The sequence below is a fragment of the Sesamum indicum genome, linkage group LG2 (assembly GCF_000512975.1).
Source record: "Sesamum indicum cultivar Zhongzhi No. 13 linkage group LG2, S_indicum_v1.0, whole genome shotgun sequence".
NCBI lineage: Eukaryota > Viridiplantae > Streptophyta > Magnoliopsida > Lamiales > Pedaliaceae > Sesamum > Sesamum indicum.
In genome coordinates, this window is record NC_026146.1 from 3123479 (window position 1) to 3148994 (window position 25516).

Consider the following 25516-nt stretch of genomic DNA (forward strand, 5'->3'; position numbering starts at 1 on the left):
GGGTGCGGTGGGAGAGTTAGTTGTATTTAATTTATTTTTTAAAATATTAATTTATAATATATATTTAACTTAATAAATGTAAACTTCTGATTTTATTTTTATAAATTTAAGAACTAATGGTTAAAATTAATTAATTAAATTTGACGGCTCTCATCAAATTAATAAGGATCCAACGATCATTAAAAAAAGAATCATATGTAATATATAAGGCATAATGGTTATTCTATCAAAAAATTAACGTTGTTAGTCATATTTAATAGAGAGAATTATTAAGCTGAGTTTTTAAAACACAAGTGGAGTGTTTTGCTTATTTTCGAATTAGAGGGGAACTTTTTACTGAGTTTTTAAAATACAGGAAATTTTTGTACAATTTTGCCTACAAAACATATGTATGTATATTGACGGACCTCATGTTGAGCTCAGATGGGCATGATCCAAATTTTTAGGCCTGTAAATGGGTGAATGTATCTTATTCAAATTCAATAAATACTTATAGTTGTTATTTACATGTCTTATTCAGATTTTATCCATACAATACTCATTGGGTCTTACACATGTTATATTCAAAATAATTGGGCTTGAACTGGATCTTATCTATGTAGAAACATCAACATAATTTACATGTATCACTCTTATCTTTTAAAAAACTATACATACACTCTTTAAAAACGTTGACAACAGTACATAAACTATCTAATATTTCAACTGTCATGAGTAATTTATTGAAAAATGATATATAACAATTAAATTATTTGTGTAATTCGATGTATATGTAACACGATTGTTTACATTGAGCATAAATCCTCTCGTTTATAAAACAAAAATTAATAAAAATTTAGATATTTGTACAAGCAACTATCGTCATGGACGCTCTACCAATTGTTTTACGCATAACCTATTATGTATAGACACGAACAAGGACATGATACAATGCAAATATGACGACGCAAAATATAAAAAATTAGGACATCACACGGCACTGACACAACTATATATAATATATTTTTATTTTATATATTATCGATTTCTCATAAAACTAAAATATAAAATATGCAAAATATGAAGATTAAACATAAAATAAGCATGACTTACGTCCAAATTTTTAACTAAATATGGATTCAAAAATATACATTATATTTTATTTTAAAACTTATGCAATGAAAAATTTCTAATAGTTCAAATTAGTTAAGTCATCTTGACCATCTCTTGAGTTTTTAGTAATTTCATTCTAAAACATTTAGTTTGAATGGGTGAATTAATTTTTTTTATTAAGCCCAAAACTCTTTTTTATAAAGACAACACTTTTTTTTTTTAAACTATACCAAAAAAAAAAAAGCGTGTCCAAAACATTTCGGACACGTCTCTAAAACGTGTCGAACACGCCAACAGGCATGTCTGTGGTGTGTCTGACACTGTGTTCTTTTTTTTGTTTTATATTTTCGGACACGCAGGTGCCGCGTCGAACAAATATTCGATGTGTGACGTGTCCAATACGAAAATACATATCCAACACTATATCGAATAATTTTTTGAAGTGTCCGTATATTATAAGGCACAACTCTACGTAATAGAGTTAACAAAAATACCCACATCAATGAATATTAATGACAATTAAGTTAAGGGTAATTATGACAACCTTACTTTATATTTCATATAATTATAAATAAATCTTCATTATTTGTGAAATTATCATTATCCTGTGACTTGAATCTCGTTCGACCACTAGTTCAATATGTTAGTCTTTGTTAAGTATTTATTAATTTTTTGTGATGAAATGACTAAAATATCATTGTGGACTGTGTATTATAATTTTACATATTTTTTTTCTAATTTTTTTCTTCTATGGAGTAAGTGAACAATTTTCTAAAATTTTTCCATCCATTTAGTTTAGTTTTTAAAAAGAAAAAAATACAATAAGGTCAAAGTTGATAATTACAAACATCCATTTAAGGATTGCATATATAGTTTCATCAAACATGAGGGGTATTGATAATTTTTCAAAAATAAGGAGGCAATCGTAATTATGACAATCTCAACGGGGCTCATTGTAATATACCTTTAATTAGTTGAGACTGTCCTGTCGTGAAAGGGGCACTTTTGACAATTCCGTAGCATCTGTAACAATATCTTGGAATTAATCATTTTTTCCCTTCTTGAAGAATCGGTTACAACGATATCATAAATTCAATCACTAACAACCAATTATGTATAATTAACCAATAACTACTATTACAATATACCAACAACTACTATTAAAACAGACAAATACACACATTATAAATGAAACTCAAACACACAGTCTCTAGTCACGAGACATCAACTTCGCCAATGCTAGAACTAATCCTAAACACACAAAAGTTTGAACAAGTTGTAGCAAGATACAAGGAAAGCATGTATGTCTCCTTTACACAAGTAACAAACAGACAAGGAAAAGCTGAGCATTGCCTCAACAACTGCTTACAAACTTAACTACCAAACCCCACACCATCACACCTCTTTTCACACAAATTATGCTCCCAATTTTAGGCAGAAACCTCCTTTCCTCACATATCTTACCTGGTTTAACTGAAGCATAAAAGGTGGAACATGCTTCTTGCATGAACATGACACCCCCACCCCCCTGTCCTACTCTTGCACAACATATTCTTTTCCTTTCCTGATCGCTAAGCGTCCCGACAAACTGTTTAGGTCAAGAATTACAAACAACGAGCGTTCTTGTAAACTATTTGTGTTAATATTTACAAACAGAGAGCCAAGTTTACGTAAAACAGTTGTGCAGTTAAATTACAATAAATAATAAGATTATCAAAATGTTCACTTAGATAAATGATCGATTGCGCAAAAAAAAAAATGTGAGAGTTGGCTGAGTGTAATATACATAGGGTCATGCTGCTCCAGAGTCCAATAATGTATATTTCAGATACATAAGACTTATTATTAATGAATATTACAACTCAAATTCAATACTTTTTAAGGAGAAAATATGAGTTTTAATCTTTCAAAGAATCTTCCGTAGATTAAATTCTAATAACATATTGAACTCAACATAGATTACTTGTTCTTAAATACAACCAAACAATTGTAAGCTTTTGCATATGGGACGTACTCGTTTTCATTTATATCATGTGTTGGGGTACTTCTAAAATGAGATTTTGAATTTTTACATCTTGACGATTATGCCAACACGTCGCATAATGTGATTATCATATTTGTATTTCTGTAAAGTCCCACGCTAAATATATGGGTAGTAATCCAACTTAGCTGTAAAATATTACATCATACATGACGACGTCGACATTTCAATTTACAACATCATTGCAATTTATAAGTTGCTATTGACTCAATGAGCGTAATTATTATAAATCCCCTATTTTCAATGAATTGTTATAACTTTATTTTGACTATAAAAGTTATGTAGGTGTCATAAAACTCATTAATAATGTTCACCCAAACTTATAAATATTGAATAATTAAACCTACATGGTGCAATTTATTTATTGGGTTGTGCATTGTGGCTCTTAATAAATAGCCTCCCTAACTGTTTTGCTACACTGTCCCCACCAAAAATCATTAAAAATAATGTGCATACATAAATGTAATAAAATAAAGTATAGTAGGAAACATTATGTTGGGGTTATGTTAATCAATAATCCTAACAAGTCAAGCTTATCACTTTAGGAAAAAAGCTGGTAGTTGTTTGGGTACAAGGTTATTGATGACGAGGTTTCGTGAACAAGTTTGATGTCATGAGTTTTATTATTATCGGACGTGTAGATATATTTTTATCTCACTTAATATAAAGGGAAAAGTATTATTTTAGTCCGCTAATTATATCTAATTTTAATTTTAATCCGATAACTATGTCCATTTTTGTTTAGGTTCAGTAACTTACGAAATTGGTTACTTTTAGTCCTCTGGCAGATTCTCGGACAATTTTACCCCTACGCAACTTTTGAAATGCAGTTTTAGTCCATATACACTCATAGGGGTAAAATTGTCCGAAAATCTGCCAGAAGACTAAAAGTAAGCAATTTCGTAAGTTACTGGACCTAAATAAAAATGGACATAGTTATCGGACTAAAATTAAAATTAGACATACTTAGCGGACTAAAATAATGCTTTTCCCTAATATAAATATATTATAATGAATATTTGTCCCTTTTAATATGATGAGTTTATTGATTTATGTATTCCTTCGTTTATTGATACTGACATAATTTCAAATGTTTTTAATGAAATGAAAAGCATGTATTAATAAAATAAAGTAAAAAACCTTAAATTTTAGTATATGAAAAACTTAGTTAAAATTTCTTTGAACCATAATTGTATTCACGTAAATATATATGTCCTTTATTCTAATAGTTAAATAATTATTCAAATTTTATTTTATTCAAAGGGAAAATATTTAAGTAAACTGTATTTAAAAAAATAAATAATTTTTTCTTATTTCATAAATAAGGTCCACCAGTATAAATATTCTCTATAAAAAGAAGAGAGCACTTTTTTATTTTATTTCTTTTAATAGTAAGAGAGCACATTTGTTATCGTCACATTAGGTCATGTTTGACCCGACTGTAATTTAATATAATACAAACTTTTCATTTAATCGTATAAATATTTCATGCTCGCTACGAACAATTTAATAAACTGCCAATATATATATGTGTGTGTGTGGATTTAATTTGGCCACGAAATGATATTAAATATTTGTTTGACTATAGTGTATGTTGATTAATAATTTAATAATAATGTAAGATGAAAACATTGGATAATGAAATCTTTATTATAATAAAAAAAATAGTTGTAATAAAAATATTGAAAATGAAAATAGGTAAGGCAATTAATTAATTAATTAGTGGATAGAGAAATTGGTGAGATTGAAAGGAACATTTAAGAGGAGAGGTTTATCTCCGTGATTAATGGGTCCCCTCTGCCCAACCAAATCTACACAACTCCTCTTAATATATAATAATATTTTATTAAATATTTTACAAGCAGTAATATTATTTTTTAAAAGTATATTTGTTAATTGAAAGATAAATAAAATTTAATCGGGTTTTACAGGCCATATTTTTTGATTTTGTGTGACGGTTGGATTCCAAATCCGAGTCCAATTATAACAAAATCGAATTATGACGGATTTCAAATCTAATTAAAATTAAATAAAATCCGACCAGACCAATAAAAACCCATTTCATTGTTGGTAAGGGTATTCATTTTTAGTTTGACGTATTTATGCGTCCCACATCGGTTATAAATGAGGAGTTTGATAATCATTTAAGTTTCTCAAGTTCTTTCCTTCTTAGTAAAGTGTGTTTTTAGAATAAAATTATAAAGTTGCTATAAATCGGGTCAGAATTAATAATACGGAGTTTTAGAGGATGAATCCTTATCCAACTAATTTAAGAGAAAGCTATAAAGTTTTGGGGGGTAAGTAATAATTAAAAGTTGAGTACACCTAAGAGCTCACATGATTACAGATACAAGTTTGCCTAAATAAATTGGGGAATCTCAATAATAAGTTTGTCAAAATTCAGGTCCAAAATTGGTTGGAATATTTACACCACTCCTATTCCCACTTATATCATCCATTCATATCCCAAAATTTAAAATAAATAAATTCAACAAAGGTGGCTAAATTTTTAAAAAATTGTTAAGAAAAAATGATGAGGGAGGCTCTGTCTTGCTCATGAGAAACTTGAGCAGTTTATTAATTTCAAGAATTTCTTTTTTTTAGTAAGGTGTCTTTTTGGCGTCGTTTCTAGAAATTAAGACGTCTGTTTATCCTAAGCTCTCGTTTGGAGCGCTAATAACAGAGGCTCACATACCATATGGTTTGAAAATAAGGGGTTTGAGCCGCTTATGAGCGTAATATTGACTCCTCTTTCTGAAGCCAGAGCAATTAATACCTCATATAACGAGGCACCATTTTCATCATAAATCACCTTATAAGAAAAATACCAGCATAGTATTGGCATTTCTTTTTCTTTTTACATAAGTTTTTTTATGATTTTTAGTGAAAAATAATTTTAAAAAAAAAACAAAAGAGAATATAACAAAATTTCATTAGTATTTTGTTTTTTTGGGCGAAATAAGTGATTAGTTTTTTTATTTTGGTGGCCAGAATTGCTCCGACAACATTATCAAGATCAAAATTTGAAATACGGATAAATTACAACGAGCTCTTTGAATATTTGGTATAATTACAAATACCCTTTTGTAGTTTAAAAAAATTATAATATTCCTTCATTTGAATAGTAGTCTAACAATTAGCTCCACCTGTTAGTCTCCGTAAGGATCATGAACTGACCAAAATGTGCTTTTAGACTACGAATTATAATTTTACTTATTTTTTTAAAAAAAATTTAAAAAGAAATTATGAACTAAGTGGATAATTTCTTAAAATTTTCCATCCACCTCATTCTTTTTTAATAATTGTTTTATTTTGAAGGAAAATTTAAAAATACTAAGGACAAGATTGCAATATCCAAACTTCCATCAGAATGATACATAATTTTTTTAATCAAATTATATAAAATACTTAATTTTTTAAATAATAAATAAGTATTTATAATTATAGCCGATGTAATTTATACTTAAAATATAGTATTATTAACAGCTACACATTAGGCCGGTGACAAGATTGTAATTTTATCTTTTAAATGTAATTGAACTCTTAAGGAAATAATAGAATAAGTATACATTTATTTATAACTCCAACAATCATAGTCGTGTAGCTATCGAAAAAAACAAAAAAAAAAATATATTAAAGTCGTGTAAATATTCCCGTCACGTTTTTGTTTATGGTTCTTGGATACCTTGAACTCCGTTCAGAATTTAAAAGAATAAACAAATCAAGAAATTGTATCATTTGAGTAGGAGAGGACGATTTTACGCTAAAAACAAAAATCGTGTTAAAAAATCAAAAAAGGGGGTTTTTTTTTTTTTTTAAAAAAAAGAAAGCATTTTCTTTCTTGTAATTCAAGATTCAGATGAAGAATTAATCCAAAATTAATCGAAATCCAGCAGAATTTCTGTTTTTTTGTTTTTTTTGATTCATTAATTTGAGTTACCAAATGTTAATCTGAATTTTGGAATTACCAGTGTACGCCCATACCACACATTGCAAAATTAAATTAGGGAAATCGGAAAGAGGAAAAACCCTTGTAATTTGTAGCTGCAATCTTCCCATTTCAGAAATCCTTGCTCTGATCTAAGCTACGCAGTAATTAAATTAAGGCAGAAACCTATTCACATGGTTGTCACTTAGCTCAGGCTGAGCTCTGCCGGCGGCGGAAGCGGTGCCTGCTGGCAAACTGCCGCACTTCTGACACCGAGCCACCACCAGAATCTGGCGGCAAGACGGACACGACGAATGAGATCCTAGCCACGTGTCAATGCAAGCAACGTGAAATCCATGTCCGCACTGCGGCAGCACGCGGATTTCCTCCCCGTCGGTGAACTCCGCCAGGCAAATGGCGCAGTCGGAGAGCTTCCCAGCCTGCTCCTTGTCTTCTCCATAGGTCTGCTTCGGCAGCGACTTCAAAACCTTCTTCTTCAAGCCTTTGTTTGCCGCCGACCTCGGAGGCGCCCCCGACTCAGTAGGCGTTGAGTTCCTGCCGGTGAAGCGGCGGATCCAGGAGCAGCGAGCCACTGCAACCAGGCCAAGTACGCAGATGAGCGCGCAGATAAGAGCGGCAAGGATTACGACGAAGTCGGAGTCCAGAGTTTCGACCGACGGCGTCGGCGGTGGTGAGTTCACACCGCCGAGGTGGCGTGGACGGAAAGTCATTTAGAGAGAGAATTTTTTCTGTGTGTGTGTGTGTATGAGAGACAAAGAGAGACAGAGAGAGAGAGAGAGAGAGGAGAGAGTGTGAGTGTGGTGTGGTGTGGTGTGGTGTGTGTAAATCTTGGTAAGCTTTGAGGTTTGGAAGAGGAAACGTATGTTTTAGTGTGTGTGTGTGTGTGTGTGTGTTCTTACAAAGGGAAGAGAAAAACTTTTAGTTAGTTATTAAAATATTTTAACTGTTTAACTGACATTTGAAATTGCCATTGATGGTCAATATGACTAATTTCAGGGACTTTTCTGCAATTTTAAGGAAATATTTTAAATCATTCTTGTTAATATTTGTAGGAATAGTGCTGCAAAACAAAATCCTACTATTTATACAACATTCAAATTCATCTCAATTTAGTTTCTCACACTTAACAAATTAAATTTGAACAAAAATGTTTGTTCTATCAGCTTATAAGCTCCATTTGAAACAGTGCAAAATGAATAAAATATGCGTAAAAATATCAAATTATTCAAATTCGACTCACATCTCATCTAATTAAAACTTGTTTGAGCTCAATTACAGCAATAATCACACCAAATTGCAATGCAATTTTTCAAGTTTAATATTAATTCAAACAAATTTAAACAATAATGTATACGACTCGACTCGAATCATTTACAACCTAGCTAGAAACGGTAATCAGGTGGATCTGGGAGGGGGCAAATTTTGTAAAATTTAAAATTATACATAAATGTTAATTTTTTTCATAATTGCCCCCTAATTTTGTTTAAAGTTGTGTATAAATTTATTTATTTTTTTATATATTCGACCATGACTATGTCATAGTTATAAATAAACAGCCGTAATAAATAATCATTAATCATAACCACACAGTGGTTGTTGATTATGAATTTTAGTGATGTGGCTAAAATATTTATTATCGTCAAAAAACATTTGGGCAAAAATTATTTTTCAAAGCGGATAAGTTAAGTTTTTGCACGTTTTTATCCAATTATGGTTAGTAATAATTTTTTGCCACGACTTTTAGTTCATAATCGTTAAAATTACATGCAATAGTAATTTTTTTTATAGTGATTCTGTTATTAATTAACAAACTTTTTAAGAATGATTTCAACTTAATCAAATATTTGTACAAATTAAAATTAACTTATTTTAAGAAAGTGATACATTTAAGATGAAGTTGGAGAAATAGTTAAAAACAAAAGTTGAATGATTTATGAAAATATTTGTAATAAAATATCTCAAAAATATTATTCACATTATTCAAATAATAGTTCTTATGTTGATCAAATTTCTATAGTGATAATTAAATATAGGATATCTGGAATTTGCATGCCAAAAAAAAAAAAAAACATCGTAATAGTTTTATGTATAATAGCTTGATCATAGAATTCTATGAATTTATTGCTGACGTGCTATATTATATATTTGCTCGAGAAAATAAAGAAAATCAATTCTTTTATGCTATATTTGAATTGATTGGTTTGAATTTACGGCAAGAATTTGAAAAAAAAATTCAAATGACTTCATATTAGACGGATTGAAATCTATCACTATATATTCAACAAACATTATTCAAATTTAAAGTTGTAGTATTTAAAATTCTTTAAATTTAGAATATCCATAATTTTAAATCTATCAATCTAAATGTAGTCTTACAAGGTCTTAACGTTACAAGAAACATAACATTTAACTATGATTAATTGTCATGGTTAAAAATAAATAGCCATCGCAAATAGTCATTGATTACGGCCAAGCAATAGTTGTTGACCGTGATTTTTGCAAAGATGACTAAAATATTTATCATAACTAAAATCCATTGTAAATATTTTTTGTCATGTCTCTCAGTAAAACTTAAATCGATAACCTCTTGGTCGTAAAACCTCCACCGTACCACTCAAACAAGACTTCATTGTTACAGTACTTTGAAATTTAATTGAAAGCAAACTTCTCCGATAATCAACTTTTACCAAACTTAACTTTTACTGCACCTTAACTATTAAAGTAATTATTTTGGTTATAGGATGGAAAAACATTTCTCTTTATAAAGCAACACATATATTAACTTTTACTCTCCAAAAAAAAAGCAAAAAACACTATAGATGGGATTCTTTTTACGTACTAATAATATTCTCCACGTTTCAAATTTTAGACGCAAGATACCAAACATATTTATCATGAATAATTATATTTTATGTTTTCTGATCTAGGGTCTATTTACATAAATCATCCTTATATTTTGCGTAATAATAAAAATCGTTCTTAACAGTCAAAATGAAGGGACAGTTTGTGCAATATTGATGTTTTTCAGGGGTTTATGTGAAAATTTTCATAAGACAATGATAATTTATGTAAATGATTATTGGCGTTTCTGATGGGTGTATATATAATTATTCAAAAGATAAAAATAATTTATATAAATAGATTATAAATCATTGAATGTAAATATAATTATTCTTGTTAACTATAACAAATCAAGATAGTTATAAATACTTTATTAATTTGTATTTTCAGAAATCGTAGGGTATCACTTTATTTTCCGTGTGCCAATTTAAATATTCCCTACATTCCAAATGTATTGATTCTGAACTATTTTTTAGATGTCCGAACTCCCAAGAAAAGCATAATTTGTATACTTTAATGTTTCCATAGTTATCACCTTAGTTAAAGTAATCATTACATGATGAAATATTATTCTTTTTATTACAATAATCTAAGGATTAATACGTAAAAACTTTTAATGTTACAACTCTCGTCTAGAACTCCATACTGTATAAACTAGTGATTAAATTCCCATTTTTAAAATTTATTTTATTTTATTTTTTCATAAAATATCTGCTACTACTAGTATCTCGTTTTCTGAAATAACATCTTTTTCTCTTTTCTAGAAATATTCTCCCATAGAATAATTACATGTCGCCCATAATTCTCCACCATAACTTTTTAAGATAAATTATTTATAAACATACTCAAAAACCTTAGTTTTACATTTTTTATCCAAAAAAATTTATTATCAGCTCATAATACATTCGTCAGTGCCCAACAAGAATACATTATGAGAAATAATGTTAGAAATAATATTTACTCATTGCAACGCAGTGAAATTTGTTGCTAATTTATGTTAGCAACGGTTTTAGCAAGAAAAATATTTTCTTGCTAATTAATTCGTCTTTAATTTTGCATCGAACTTTTTGTGTTACTAATAAATTCATTCCTAATTATCAATAATTTTACTCTGTTTTCTAATTTTTCTAGTTATTTACCTAAATTCTTGTAGTTATTTACATAATTTTTTTCAATGCAGGCAGAACGTAAAAGTTGTGGAAATTTTATATCTACGCTCATGTTTGTGTTTTGAAAATACTTAAATTTATGTATTTTGATTCACATATTTATCTAGATGATACATGCATATATATTATTATCTTTCCTTTTTTTTTTTTTTGTCATTTCACCCGATGCCATATAATAATAATCTTATTAATTTTATAAAATATATTCTTAATATATACACGGATTTTGCGCACATAATTAAATATCTATTTATGATTAGTCTTTGGTTATGTTAACAGTTATGAATCTTTTTCATAATACATATAATTTATTAATTTTATATTTCAATGGTTATGTGATATTTTTATATACAAATTTATAGGTGAAATTTTGAGATATTTCTTTGATATCAAGTCACGATACATTAGTTGCAATAAATGAGTCAGAATTAAAGAATTTATAATTTAAATAATTATGTGAAATTCTCAAATTAAAAATACAATTACTCTGTTTCATTTAGAATTAGAAGAACTTTTATATTTATCTTAATTTACAATTAAAAAATTATACATGCGGGAACCCACGTGCCACAACTGCTTGTAATAATAATATAAAAAAAAAAAAAAAGCAACCGAAGAATTTTAACTCCAAGTTCCATGGTCAAGAATAATTACATTTTTTTTCACCCATAGTTGGACATGAATCCCATGATTAGTGGTCACACAAAAATATGCTTCTCATATAATTTTAGTAGATAAAAAGCAAAAGGTATTAATTACTACTTTTTGTGACAACTTTTGTAAAACTCACGTTTGTGAAATAAGTTGCCAACATACTTCATATTTTTCTGCAATTATTTTACTATTTATACCATCATACCACTTATGTTCCATCATTTTCTACCCAAAAAAGAGAGTTTCCTGTACCATTTATTATCCGTCATGTCCAAAATAAGGTTAAGTGTATGGAATATTGGATCTCACTATGGAAAAATATTTTTTATCACAAATTAATGTAAATCTCAGCAAAATCGGGATTCCTTTTGTTTCTATTTAATTATTAATGTTTCTATAACTTTTTCATGTGCATATGAATTGTAGAAATCAAATGTGTCTTTAGACACATCGATATCGAACCGGCGGCTGAATTTAAGGATAACTTGCAAATGGATACATAAAAGTGCGAGGATAGGTATTCTTGTGAAGATTTATGAATGTGACTTGAATATACGACTCCTTTAATTTGACTCGTCACTATAAAAAAAAGTAATATATATCACGTTCATGAGTGGCTTTATGCAACTTGTAATCTAATATGTTATCAATTCATGACAACAACTTGATTGTATATAAGAATTTAATTGTTAGTGACAAAGAATTTTATCTAAGTTTAGATTATATAGTTCTTCATTTTTGGGTGGCATTCTCGCACTCCAACTTCGATTTAGCGACTTCAGTAAAAGTGGAACTTTTATTTTTATTATGTTCTAATTAAGATATATATTTTTAGTATCAATTAATAATTGATAGATCATATTTTAAAATACTAAAGGTTCTTGATTAGTTACTATTGTTTTATGAATATGTAAAGTTTATCGAGAGCTACATTATTTATGATCGTAAGCAAGAAGATACGTATATATAAAAAATATTGAAAGATGGAATTTATTGAGAGAATTTATTGGTAATAACTTGAGGAAAAATTACGACGTTTGAGGAGAAAGAAGAAATAGAAAAGATTAAGAATTTTGCTCACAAATAAATAAGTTGATGGTAATATAATCTTTTGACCCAATATTCGAATAAAAAGGAAAATTAATGTTAATTACTTAATAAGATGGTGCAAGAAAGTCATTACTTTAACTTTGTACTAATAATACCATAATATAAATTAGGATGCTACGTTTGCAAACTTAAAAGATAATACAACTTTTATTTTGATTTTTATTGATTTCTAATCATGTTGTAAGCTATTCTAGCATCTCAATATTTTCCAAATTTGATGATTTTTCACATTTCCAATCTCATTGCTGATTTACTATTGATAATTAGTAACACGTGTATAGTACTAATATAAATATAATAACGAGTGTCGTTTTTTTCACTAACAGAATTATTAGTAGTTATAACTTTCACTTATGAATTCTCAGAATAAAATTGCGAAAAATATTTTGCGACAGAGTAGTTGTTATTATTACCCAATTCATATCGTTGGTGCTAATCTTATTATTGTCTTAATTCTTTTATTAAGTATGTTGTTTTTCCATTAATTAGTTTACATATACGGTCATTTCCTGAGTAGTATATACACTTTTTAGGACATTGATATTTCTTACATGGAGGGTATATATTAGCGCTCTTACTAATTTAGCATCACCCATCATGTCATATAGGTTAAAAATCAGTAATGAAGTCGAACTCTATACTAAATAAAAATTTACAGTTGTTGACCAAAACGTATCTGAAATAATGAATATCTTCACATACTAATTAGGTGAATTACCATTAATTTTCCTTCCCTAGAAAATAAACTCAACAAGAAGAACTTAATATCTCGAACCTAATCCTCTTAAAGTTAATGAAATGGAAAGTGATTTCTCGCATATTAACATACTTTCTTTTCTTTTCTTATATTCATGGAGCTAGATCGTTTCTAGTCGAAATTAAAATATCATAATAAAAATGGCGACGTTCCATCCCAAAATCCATTAAAAATTTTATGTAAAAATAAAATTCATAATATTTTGATCGACTCACTACAAATTCTTTTCTTGCTAAATCATGCCAAAATTATTAATTAGTATACGAACAGACAGCTTGTTAAAAAATTTTGGTACCAGCTTTTGGATGGATTGTCCAAGAATTTGCGTGCTTCTAACAATACCCTTTAATTTGGCTTGACATCACTATAGGGAAAAATCGTTGTGCTCATGGTAGCAATTTATGTCTGAATTGTAATTGTATACATTTATTGGGTGCGATAACTCTTATTTTGGCAAAAAAAAAAAAAAAAATTTAAGAATTTTAATCGTAAAAGGAAAAATTGTCTAAGTCTAGATCATTTATATATATATTTACTTCGTGGCAGCATTCTTGCACTTTAAGTAGTTTACAATTGATAATTTTAAAATTTTTCAATAACACGCTAATAATTAACAAATTATGTCTTATAAAATGATAAAAGTTCTTCACAAATTACTATTATTTAATGAATAAAGTTTATGGCAAAATCCTACCGTAAGAAGAGATGCAAAAATGCTGCAAGACGGAGTATAACGAGAAAATTTGTTGGCAATAACTTAAGAAAAATTATTAAGTTTGATGAGCAAGAAGAAAAATAAAAGACTAAAAGTTGTACCGGGATTATATTAACTTTTGCTTTGACCAAACAAATACGAAAATCTAAGGCTTACAAAAATAATCAGTCTATTGAACTATATATTTTCAAAGGGTTGTGCAAGAAAATTATTATGTTCGCATCATCATTCATCACATATGGGTTAAATTGGCAATGAAGTCGGAATGTTTGCAATAGTTTAAATTTAAGTGTTTATTATTTTCCTGAAAATAAGCTGAAAAGAATGTCTTTGATTTACAACTTATGCTTTTGAAATATTTAAATTAAACTCATTTAACTCAAATGTTCTAAGTTTCTCCCTACATCTTTGCAACTTATCAGCAGAATTGCGTATATGAAACTTTTGTGCTGTAAGCACTCCCGACTTCAGTTTTATTTTTGCTTTTTACTGTTGTTTTCAAACTGTACTTTCAATTGTCATTTCGACTTAACTTACAATTTTTTTTTTCTTTTTTTTCTTTCAACTTATTCCTATCACAAAACCTGAAGTTATTATAAACACAATAAAATAAAAAATTGCTTATGCAAACATATACAAAATCTTCACCATATTAGTTCAATAACTATTTTCTTTACTATATTTCCTATCAAATAAACTAAAGAATGTCTATAAGAAAAACTTAATGTTGAATGCAAGCCTCTTAAATTCAAAAATGGAAAGGGAAATGAGTTGTAGAATATTAACTATTTGTTTCTATCTTATCTACTTATATTTATGAAGCTAAATCTTTTCCAACCTAAACTAATAAATATAATAACAAGGGCGACAAAACATCATAAATAGAGAAAAATATCATCGTAAATATCGATGCTATTTTGCAACAAAACAACATGTTGATCGGATTGCTACGAATCTTTTTCCTATCAAATCACGCCAAAACTAACAGTCAGTATACCAACAGACAGTTCGTCAGAAAGTTTAGGTACCAATTTTTGGACATATTTTCCAAGAGTTTGTTTTCTGACACTAGTCGTCACTTTCCTATTGCAAAATTTGTCGCAAGTTGTGACTATTTTTTATTCTTTTCTTTTTTTTGGTCCATCACAAAATGCATTTCTTTTATTATACTTTTATTTCTTTACAGCTAACAACGTCGTACTATTATGTATTTTCATAAAATTATAAAATCTTATGACGTCTCAATAACTTTTACCTCTTTATAAAAAGATATATATGAATTATCTAATTATCAAAACTATTAAAAAACACATAAAATATATACCTAGTTAAGAATATTGAAATAATTTTCTAATATTATGGTCCTTTTCATCCTTGGTACCACTAGTCTACCCGTGATATTGCTCTCTCTCTTTTCTTTTTTTTTTTTTTTTTGTCAATAGTCAATTCAAAAACTATGGGAAAAATTGCAATTTTTTTTAGCCGTATAGCAATTTACTCATGTACGCATTCATTTTGGCTATTTTGTCCAGTATTAAAAATTTCGCATATTAAGAACAAAAATTATTGGGATTTGCTACAATTTGGTCGCATGTACTTTTTCACTACTATTTTGATAATATGTATTTATTAATTGCACATCACTCTTATAAAAATAATATCATTATGATAATAATTAGCAGTAATTTTATTAAAAATATATATTATTTGATAATAATTTTAATTTTTGTCATAATACAATTTAGAAAATCTTTAGTAAAAATAATTGTGTCTAACTTTTTGTTATTAATAATTTCTAACGCATTTTATCAATAATAATTTTGCCATAACACAAACATAATAACATCACATTTCTTATAATTATTAGGTTGCTACCGAACATGTTCCAATTAAATGTTGTATGACAATGTTATACAAATTCTTTTTATTATTAATTATTTACAATGACAACTCGTGTGTAATAAATATTAGTATCATTATTAAAATTATGGAAACTATTGTTATAACAAATAAATATTCTTTTCATTCACATATATGTATGAAGTAACAATTTAATATTGTCACCTAATTTTTTATCATTACCTTTTTTGACTACATATTATTTTTTTATGATTTATCAATAATAAGAAATTATATGGTATGTGTTTGGTGAAAAATCAAAATCAACGAAAATAATATATAAAGTGGAATAATATTTTTGTGGGAGTACAATCACCAAACTTGAAGTCATATATACGTCCTATAACTTAGGTTCTGTATATTTTTAGCAGTCTCATTGCTTACGAGATTCTCGAAATCAGTCCCATAATTTTGAAAAAGTTCTGACTTTTGGTCCTCCTACCAACTTTCCTCAGAAAATTAACGAAACATGCACGTGGTTATTAGAAAATATAACGGCCATGTGATTTGTATATGATTTTTTTCGTCAAATTTCTAACAGAAGTTGACATGAATACTGACGATTATGAGATATTTTACAAATTACGAGACTATTTGGATAATCTCATAAGTAACGAGACTGAAAATGTACAGATTCTAAAGTATAGGATGAAGAATACAATAGTGTCCATAAAAGTTCAAACATAAAGGTCCAACATCACTATCTCACTTATCTTATTTACATGGAGGCAGCCTTAGCTTAAACTAATTATTGAACAACTGTTTTTCCCCATTTTATGATGATGATGATTAATTACTCAATTCAAGCTGACAACCCACTGCTTCTCTTATTTTAGTTAACATGTAAAACTCATATGTTGTCCGGACTTTATCAGAATTAACTAATTGATTAATTTAAAATTAGCAAAAATTTAATTAAATTGTTTATCAATATATGATATAAATTAAAGTTAAGGTGGATTAAAATATTTGAAAAACCAACTTGTACTTGTGCTTCTGCTTCTGCATACTCTTCTAAAATATTGAATTTCGGCTTTTATTTATTTTCCCAATCGATTCGTGAATCGGACTGAATTTTCTATCTCTCTGTAGTTATTTCATCTTCTATTCCATTTAACCTATACATGTTATATGTATAAAATATTTCTGTTAAATAAAATAAACGGCGTAACATTTATATGCACGGCATGGTTTTATCAATTAATATAGAAGATGCAATGTGACTCGAAATAAAATTTTAATTCGTCGTTTGAAAGAATAAATAAAAATAATTATAAATTAAAGACTTTCCAAAAACAGGTAACATGTGAAAAGCATATTCCAAATTCCTGCCCATACACCCAAAATTAATTAATTATCCAAAATCACTTATTAGGACTGAAAAGAGGGAAAGCAGCAAATATATACAATTTTTGTACCAAATAAAATCACTTCTCAATGCTTATCCTCATCTCTTCTTCTTTCCTTTTCTTTATATCTTATCCAGTAAAGTCCCAACACTACCCCCATATATATATATATATATATATATACATATAGCTTTATGCCTCATATTTTCATTCAATTTTTCTTCCTATTTCTTGGTTTGATCTCATGTATTTTTGTTTTGTATTTTTAATATTACAATACTATTGTTAATATAATTATAATATATTATACCAATAATGCTAGAAATTAAGATTTTAATCCCTAATCGATATACATACACGTAAATAACGCTTAGTGTTCTTCTGTAATTAGCGTTGTGTATGAACCAGATCTGTTAAATTGATCTGCTTGAACCATGTTTTATTGTAGTGAATAGTAATTGCCCGCCATTTTTCGATTGAAGGCACATTTAACCACTAAGATCTGGTTTACATGCAACTCCACTTTTAGCGTGTGGATTTTTAAAAAACGACGCTGACATTGTATAATTTAATGATAAAATTATATAAGTAATGAAAAAACAGAAAAATGGATTACGAAAAATAAACGACAGAAACACGTAATAATAAATAATAAATAAATATCAATCATTTAAGAGGAAAATACCTAAACAAGAATCTAAATGTGGACCAAACAGCACATGGGAAGAGTAGGAAATGACTTTTGATGCTTCTTTGTAAAGGCCTTTATGCTCTACTTGTATACTGTGTGTGAAGTGAAACACATGTACTCAAACTTTTTCATGCCAACTTTTCCCTGTGCATATGAATTACCCCCACCCCATTTAAAGAACAAAGGGGGTGGGGGAAGCAAAATCTAGTAGTGAGTGGGAGGGAAAAAGACAAAAACAAAAACAAAGTTGCAAAGTAGATTAGATATAGAGAGAGAGTGAAAATTTTGATTCACACTAACTTTATCTAACTTAAAAGCCCATATCAACACAAGAACTAATAGTGAAATTTACAAGAGAAAATATGACTCTTTTTATATCATATTTACAAGTAAAAATTTGTAGGAAAGACTAATTAGCTACGACTGTACAACGGTTATTAGCCGAAACAAAATTAAAATATTTGTTAGAGTTATAAACCGTAGCTTATAATGTTTTGACCATAACTAAAATTATAGTGAATTTCGATTAAAAAACCCATTGTCAAACTTATAGTTTTTTCATTAGTTTTGTATGAGCGTGGTAGATTATATTGATTTACAACGAGTTTTAAATTGGTAATCATTTATTACTATAGGGAATAATCATTTTCTTGTTAGTGATTGATTATTATAATATTGATTAAATGTAGGGAATAATCATTTAAGACTATAACGATTGCATGTCACATCATTTCAAGTTTATACATAAATACTTAAATGTTTCCTCTTAATTTTAAATTTTTAGAAATATAGGGATATAATTATTTTTTTGTTAATCTCATATAAGAAGTAATTGCAAAGTTTCGAATGGATTGGGAACTTGGTGTGTTATTAATATAAAAACCAAAAATTACATAAATTATATTCTTTACGACAGTTCCCACTCTAAATTTAAATTTATTATAAATCCTCTTGAATTTTGATAAATATGCTATTTTAGTTAAAAATTTAGAAGAAAACGCGTTAAGTATTCGGTTAAGGTCTTTATAATTTCAGAAAAGGAGAATCATGCATCCTGTAATTACACTAACTTCAAAAGAGAGGTTATTGTGATTATTCCTTATAGAATAATTAATTTCACAGAAAAATTGACATTACATTGACAGTTTTTGCAAATATTTTGTGGGATGTTGCGAAAAGTCATTGTGTCGTGCTAGAATCCATTAGGCTAGAGAGTGTACAATAATTTTTGAGTTCCAAAAATATTAGGTAAAATTGCATAAAATCTCCCTGTATTTTAAAAATTTCGCAAAAATTCCTTCTGATTTGAAAATAGGCAAAACACTCCCCTATATTTTATAAAATTTAGCTCAATCATTCCTCTTCATTAAATATGACTAACGGCGTTAACTTTTTGATAACATGATCATTATGCCCTTATTTAATATATATTATTTCTTATTTTATTGACCATTGAATTTGTACTGATTATACCAGAGCCTTCAGATCTGATCAATTAATCTTAACCGTTGATTTTAAATTTATGAAAAATGATCAAAAAATTTTATATTTCATTAATTAATAATATATATTATAAAAAAGTTATTTGAAAAGAAATCACGCACCCCCTCCCCAATCACCGCCACTCCCACCACCCGCCTCCCCCCTTCTTCCCCACCCGCCCCCCCCCTTCTTCCCCACCTGCGCAACCCCCTCCCTACGCCACCCCACGCCCCTGCCTTCCCCCGTAGATCGTCGCCCCCAAATCTGGGCGACATCGCCCAGATAAAAAAAAAAGGGCGACGACATTTGTGCGTAGAAAGAGGGCGACAGCATCGTCGGACGACAATCTATGAGGGGTGGGGTCCGTCGCCCTCATGTTTTTAATTTTTTTAATATATATAATTCTATTAATTAAATATATTTTAATTAATTAATAATAATATTGAACAATAATTTTACTTAAATTAATTTAAATATTTTTTTAGTTAATTAAAATAATTTTAAACAATTAAAAATTTTTATAATGTAATAAATTCAAATATAATCTATTAAATATTTTTAATTATATAATATTTAAATTAGTTAATAATGTATCATTTTTATAATTAATTAATAACCATATTTATTAAGATATTTAAATTTTGTATTGTGATTTTATAAATTATTAAGTATTAAAAATTTTATATAATTTTTTCGCATTTTTAAACAAAATATATTTAAAATAATTTTTTTAATTTTTTAGAGAGATGAAAATGAAAAAAAAATACTCAAAACCAGCTAAAAACAAGTCAAAAATACCCAAAAATTATTATATAGCCATAATAGGGCATTTTAGTCATAAGACATCAAAAAATCATACAAGGACGCCAAAACAATCCCCAAATCGTACCACTCATGCGTGCAGTACAAGCTCCGTCATTCCTAACAGCAGGGGGGTTTGCAGGGGTTAACAAAACACAAAGAGTTTTTTTTGCATATTTTCAAATTACAAAAAACTTTTTAGCTAATTTAAAAAAAAAAAAAGGATAGAAAGAAATTTAGCCAAAATATTATCTATCAACGACCTTTAAAATAGAATCAATTAAAAGACATGTCACACAGTGATCGACCATATAACAAATATTAACATATAACGAATATCGTCATAGTTTTGGTCCGCTTATTACGTATCGTTATATTTATGATAAAATCAAAATATTGGCAATTCGAGCCCGCTTATCTTTTAAGTATTGAATATGGTCTAAATAAATCAAATTGTAAAAATAGTCGTAGTATATGAGTCCAAATGCAATTGTAAGACTATATATTGTCAATCGAAAAAATTTTACTCAAACTCGAGATAGAATCAAATCGATATAGAAATAAGTCTAATGTGATTGGTCATTTTTCTTAAACTGTATATATATTTCACTTGTCATATAATTAATTTATTTGAATAAAACTTGGTATGAATTAAAATTTTTCATTACCAACCAGTGTCCCACATCAGATCCGAACAAAGATTTCAAGGGTTTATTTAAGAGGAGCACGTCTCTGTAATAAGTCCGAACATTTGACTTTTGTGCTGCAAATGGATCCACACCACTCACCACTCCACACCTACTCTTCTTCAATGGTTTATGAATTGAAAATTGACTGCCAATTCTTTCCATTTTCTTTTATGATAAAGTGGAAAACAGATAGACCAAACCCACTTACAAATAATTCAAGACCCGTCAAACTATGTTAGGAGGGAAAAGGCAATTCATGACCCGACCCACTTTCGAAGTCGGGTGGTTGAACCTACCCAAGTTAGGCATACCAAAAAGTGAAAATGGTTCAACCTAACGGAGCTACTCAAAGATATATGTATGTATGATTTTTTATTTTTGGAGTAGACATGTACAAATTCTGTCAAAAAATTGATGAACTTAGATTTTTTTAAGGTATATCAATACTATTTTTATTTATTGAAAATTGTAGCTCGACTTCATAGTCGAATACAATTAGTTATATGTCAAGTGACTATACTTGGAGAGAGTCACAATATTACTCATTTATCTTTTTTATTATATGGGCCTCACCCTCATGTTTGGATTTTCTCATTAAAATATAGAAAGTGATATAACTCAAAGTTTCGAAAGTTATCAAGAATAACCTATATCGATATACTTGACTTCCATCCACAAACTCATAAGCTTATTCAAATACTATCTAGGTGAATAACATCGAATGCAAGCAAACTCTTCAAACTACCAATTTTTTGCTCTCCTGACCTATCAAATATTTGATAAACAAGCTAATCAGATGATAGTGAGCTCAACTATCTCTATTGATATAAGATGGTTGTGTTGATAGATATTCTATAAGTAGCGTCTACTCTAGCCCTTTGTGGTAAAACTCATATTTATACTCAGATTTTAGTTTCAATTTTATCTAATAATAAGATCATTCAAAACCTCCTCAACAATCCATCCATAAAAGGCTACTGCTTGCTCTGTAGAAAACTGCATAAAGGCAAATCAAAGGTGAAAATGCCCCCGGAGAAGTGAAACTGGGGTTCAGCCTTTAATCCAAAAGAGGGCCAGAGGACCTACTTCCAGTAGTTTAACCACTTATCTCATCCTGAATGATTAAGGATTACGCAACAATTTTATTAATGTATATATCCTTATTACTTTTTCTTCTTCGAGACTTTGCATAAGTACCAAGATTCTTGATAAAGGTGTACTTAAATCAAAAGATAAAGCTATATCAAAGTGATGGGCATAAATGAAGCAACTAATCAGAATTGGGTGGTGTCAATTGTGTACAATGCAACGAATCAACGGACATATGTAAGGAGAATATAGAGACTGGTATATGTAACACAAAGCCTCTAACTTTATAGCTGGTTTCTTGCTCTTCCAATGTACTCCAAGAATTTTCGATGTTGAAGGCATTCCATTCCACAAATTCCCATTACTTTTGCTTTTAACATAAATAATATATCTATTGACACCCATTCATGGTGTTGAAGCTCAACCCACATCACAGGTCGTATCTCACATTCCATCTGCGATTTCCATCAGCATTGAAGGTCCAATTATTTTCCCGAATCTGCATATATGGAACCTGAAAGGACAACATGATTAGAAAAGGGATAGAGGTGTTAAAAAGGTTGCAGAGTTTCACAAAACACAAGTGCAAATAGCGTATTATAAGGTAATTGAGACAGCTAATTCCTTCATCAGTCCATGTTTTAATGCTTTTGTTTCATTTCTGGATCTATGTACTACCCAAAAGACATTATCACAGGTCAATGATCTGACTCACAGATTCTTAACTACCACTTTGAAAGTCCAATTTTGATGAAGCTTTAGTCCCACCTTTTTTACTTAATCTAAAAGTTTGTCCAACTCAGAGGTTGCTAATCCAATGGCCTTCACCAAACTTCTGCTTTACTATACATAAATTACATTAAATTTTATTTGGAAAATAATAATCATTTCTATAAACTTAAAAGGATTTGGAGCAAATACTGAGGAAAAATCGTCCAAAACTCATTTGATAACATAATTTGATTAAAGTTCTCATAGGTGTATGACCAACACAATATCTGATTACCTCAGGAATGTCAAACAACATTACAGTTTTCAACCTAACAGTTCATGCGAAGCAGCCAAGGTCCTACATTTTGCTTTCCCAACTCCCCAATTGTGTAGCTGCAGATTTCATGTTGGACCACATTTTTTGGATACATTTTTTCCCACCGCCTCAAATCAATGTCTTTCAAGTAGCTAAGATCATACTGAAGGAGAGGTGGGGAAATATAAAACCCATCAAACATTTAATCTCTATGCCACATGCCAGAGAGACGCAAGCGGGTTCATGCTAATATTCCCCTCCAAACAATTATAATAAAGAAAGGAAAAGTTGAAAGAAACAGCCTGACCTTTTCTAAGTTGAGATTTAGTTTCATTTGTGTTAGTTGATGAAGAAATGAGAGTCAAAATAGATGGTCCAAGCTTCTAAATAAACATAACTTGTCCAAAACAGTCCAAATTTTTCTGAATTGAGAAATGTTACTCGTTGCAGAAATCTGAATCAAAATGGAGGGTGGTGCAAGCTTCTAAAGTAAACATACCTTGTCCAAAACATTATATCCAAACTTGAGCCGCAAATCTTGGTCCTTTTTTACATTGAAGATGTTCCAAACAAATTCTGCAGCCCCAGTATAATTTATCTGCTCAGGTTTACTTAAAATTATGAGAATGTAATAAAACACAAGACAAAACAAAAAGTTACGTCAAATTTACGAAGACCCTTGAGAAAAAGAGAATAGCACGTACTGGAAAAAAAACGAACCTATGAATCAATCGCCACAAAACAATATGGGCTGGGTGTGAAAGAAAGACTAACCTCTCTAAATTCCTCGTCAATATGACATCGACCCTTAGCATTAAAGCTTAGCAATCCATCAGCAGTTACTGGATATGTCGTCTTTCCACGTACCATATAGTGTACCTTCTCATGCCTAGTGTATTGAACTCCCACACCAAGGCTGGCCGATAACTATGTAGGTCAGAAGAAGATGTCAGAACTTTGTTGCCTCCTTGTAGCTAATACAAGGGATGACTTAAAGATTGAGGATATGCAACAATAGCACCACTATGTCTCCATTGGACATCATGAAAGGAGAAGAATGACAAAGAGTTATTTAAGAAAGCATAAACCAGTATTACTTTTGAAGAAAAAGGTATAATACCCACTTTTTCTTGTACTAAGAAATGTTCTCTTGATAACAATATTTCTTTTGCCCAAGTCATAATATACACACACATGTATAAATATCCAAAAGCTTGGGCCTAGATGTGATACAACTGATGGTTGCCATTACTGAAACATTTAGCTTAAAACCAATCCATAATTTCCAGTAAAATTATTTGACTCCATACTCTTATGATTCAGCGAGGGCATTCAGGTGGTACTATAAAATGGAAATTAATTTTGATCAACTAAAGAATGGGACACCTACACCAGGATAGAAGTATCTTATCATTGCAGTAAGGTAAGTAGGAGCTCCAATCCTTGTGTCCAGCTCTCCATTAAGCTGTCAATTTTAGATACAGACACATGAATCAATAGAACAAGTCATGTTAGCAGAGAATAAACGAACGTCTGAAGAATCTAATAGGCCACTAGAGAATTCATCAATGAACCAAAGTTGAGACAAGATAAACAAAACGGAAACACCACTGAATAAGAAGTCTTTATATTTGAAATGCATCACATCCCAGATTGCACTCATTCTCCCTAACTTAAAACTACTCGCATTCATACACCCTTTTCTAGTTCTGAGCACACTCGTAAGCCCACAAAGTCCGATATCACAATATCATACACAGCACAAAAAGAAATGCTACTATTAAAACTCCACTAAGAAAACGTACATATTCAATATTTGAAATATCACACGCTCACCATAGCAGGGATAACTAAGTATTTTAATCATCGCACCCCTTTGGATTACATGAAATCAAAAGGAGCTAATAAAACAAATACAATGAACTAAAAACATCAGAAGCAGGAACTGAAATTTACCTGGCAGAGCGTATTTGCGCCGATGGGGAATTTTTCCTTGGCGTGGATTCTGAGAGACTTGGAATCTGCACCATACCTAAGAGAGGTTTCCATTCTCAAATGAACGAACTCTGTCTCTCTCTACTGAATAGGGTTCAGTCTAATTACAAAAGCCCTAGATAGGAGAAGAAGATAAGGATATGGCGGAAATTCCACCGGGGTTTTG

The 25516-nt window shown here is 29.4% G+C and overlaps 2 protein-coding genes across 2 annotated transcripts; both read right to left on the reverse strand.

The window, feature by feature from the left end:
• Positions 7064–7985, reverse strand: LOC105178416 (RING-H2 finger protein ATL80). The gene has a single exon (XM_011101880.2). It carries the CDS (start codon positions 7790–7792, stop codon positions 7235–7237), a length of 558 nt encoding a protein of 185 aa, XP_011100182.1. The 5' UTR covers positions 7793–7985; the 3' UTR covers positions 7064–7234.
• Positions 22479–25477, reverse strand: LOC105178426 (outer envelope pore protein 21B, chloroplastic). Its single transcript, XM_011101891.2, has 5 exons — positions 25312–25477; positions 24746–24820; positions 24130–24282; positions 23855–23953; positions 22479–22842 (listed from the first exon to the last, which is right to left on the reverse strand). Exons 1-5 carry the CDS (start codon positions 25402–25404, stop codon positions 22759–22761), a joined length of 504 nt encoding a protein of 167 aa, XP_011100193.1. The 5' UTR covers positions 25405–25477; the 3' UTR covers positions 22479–22758.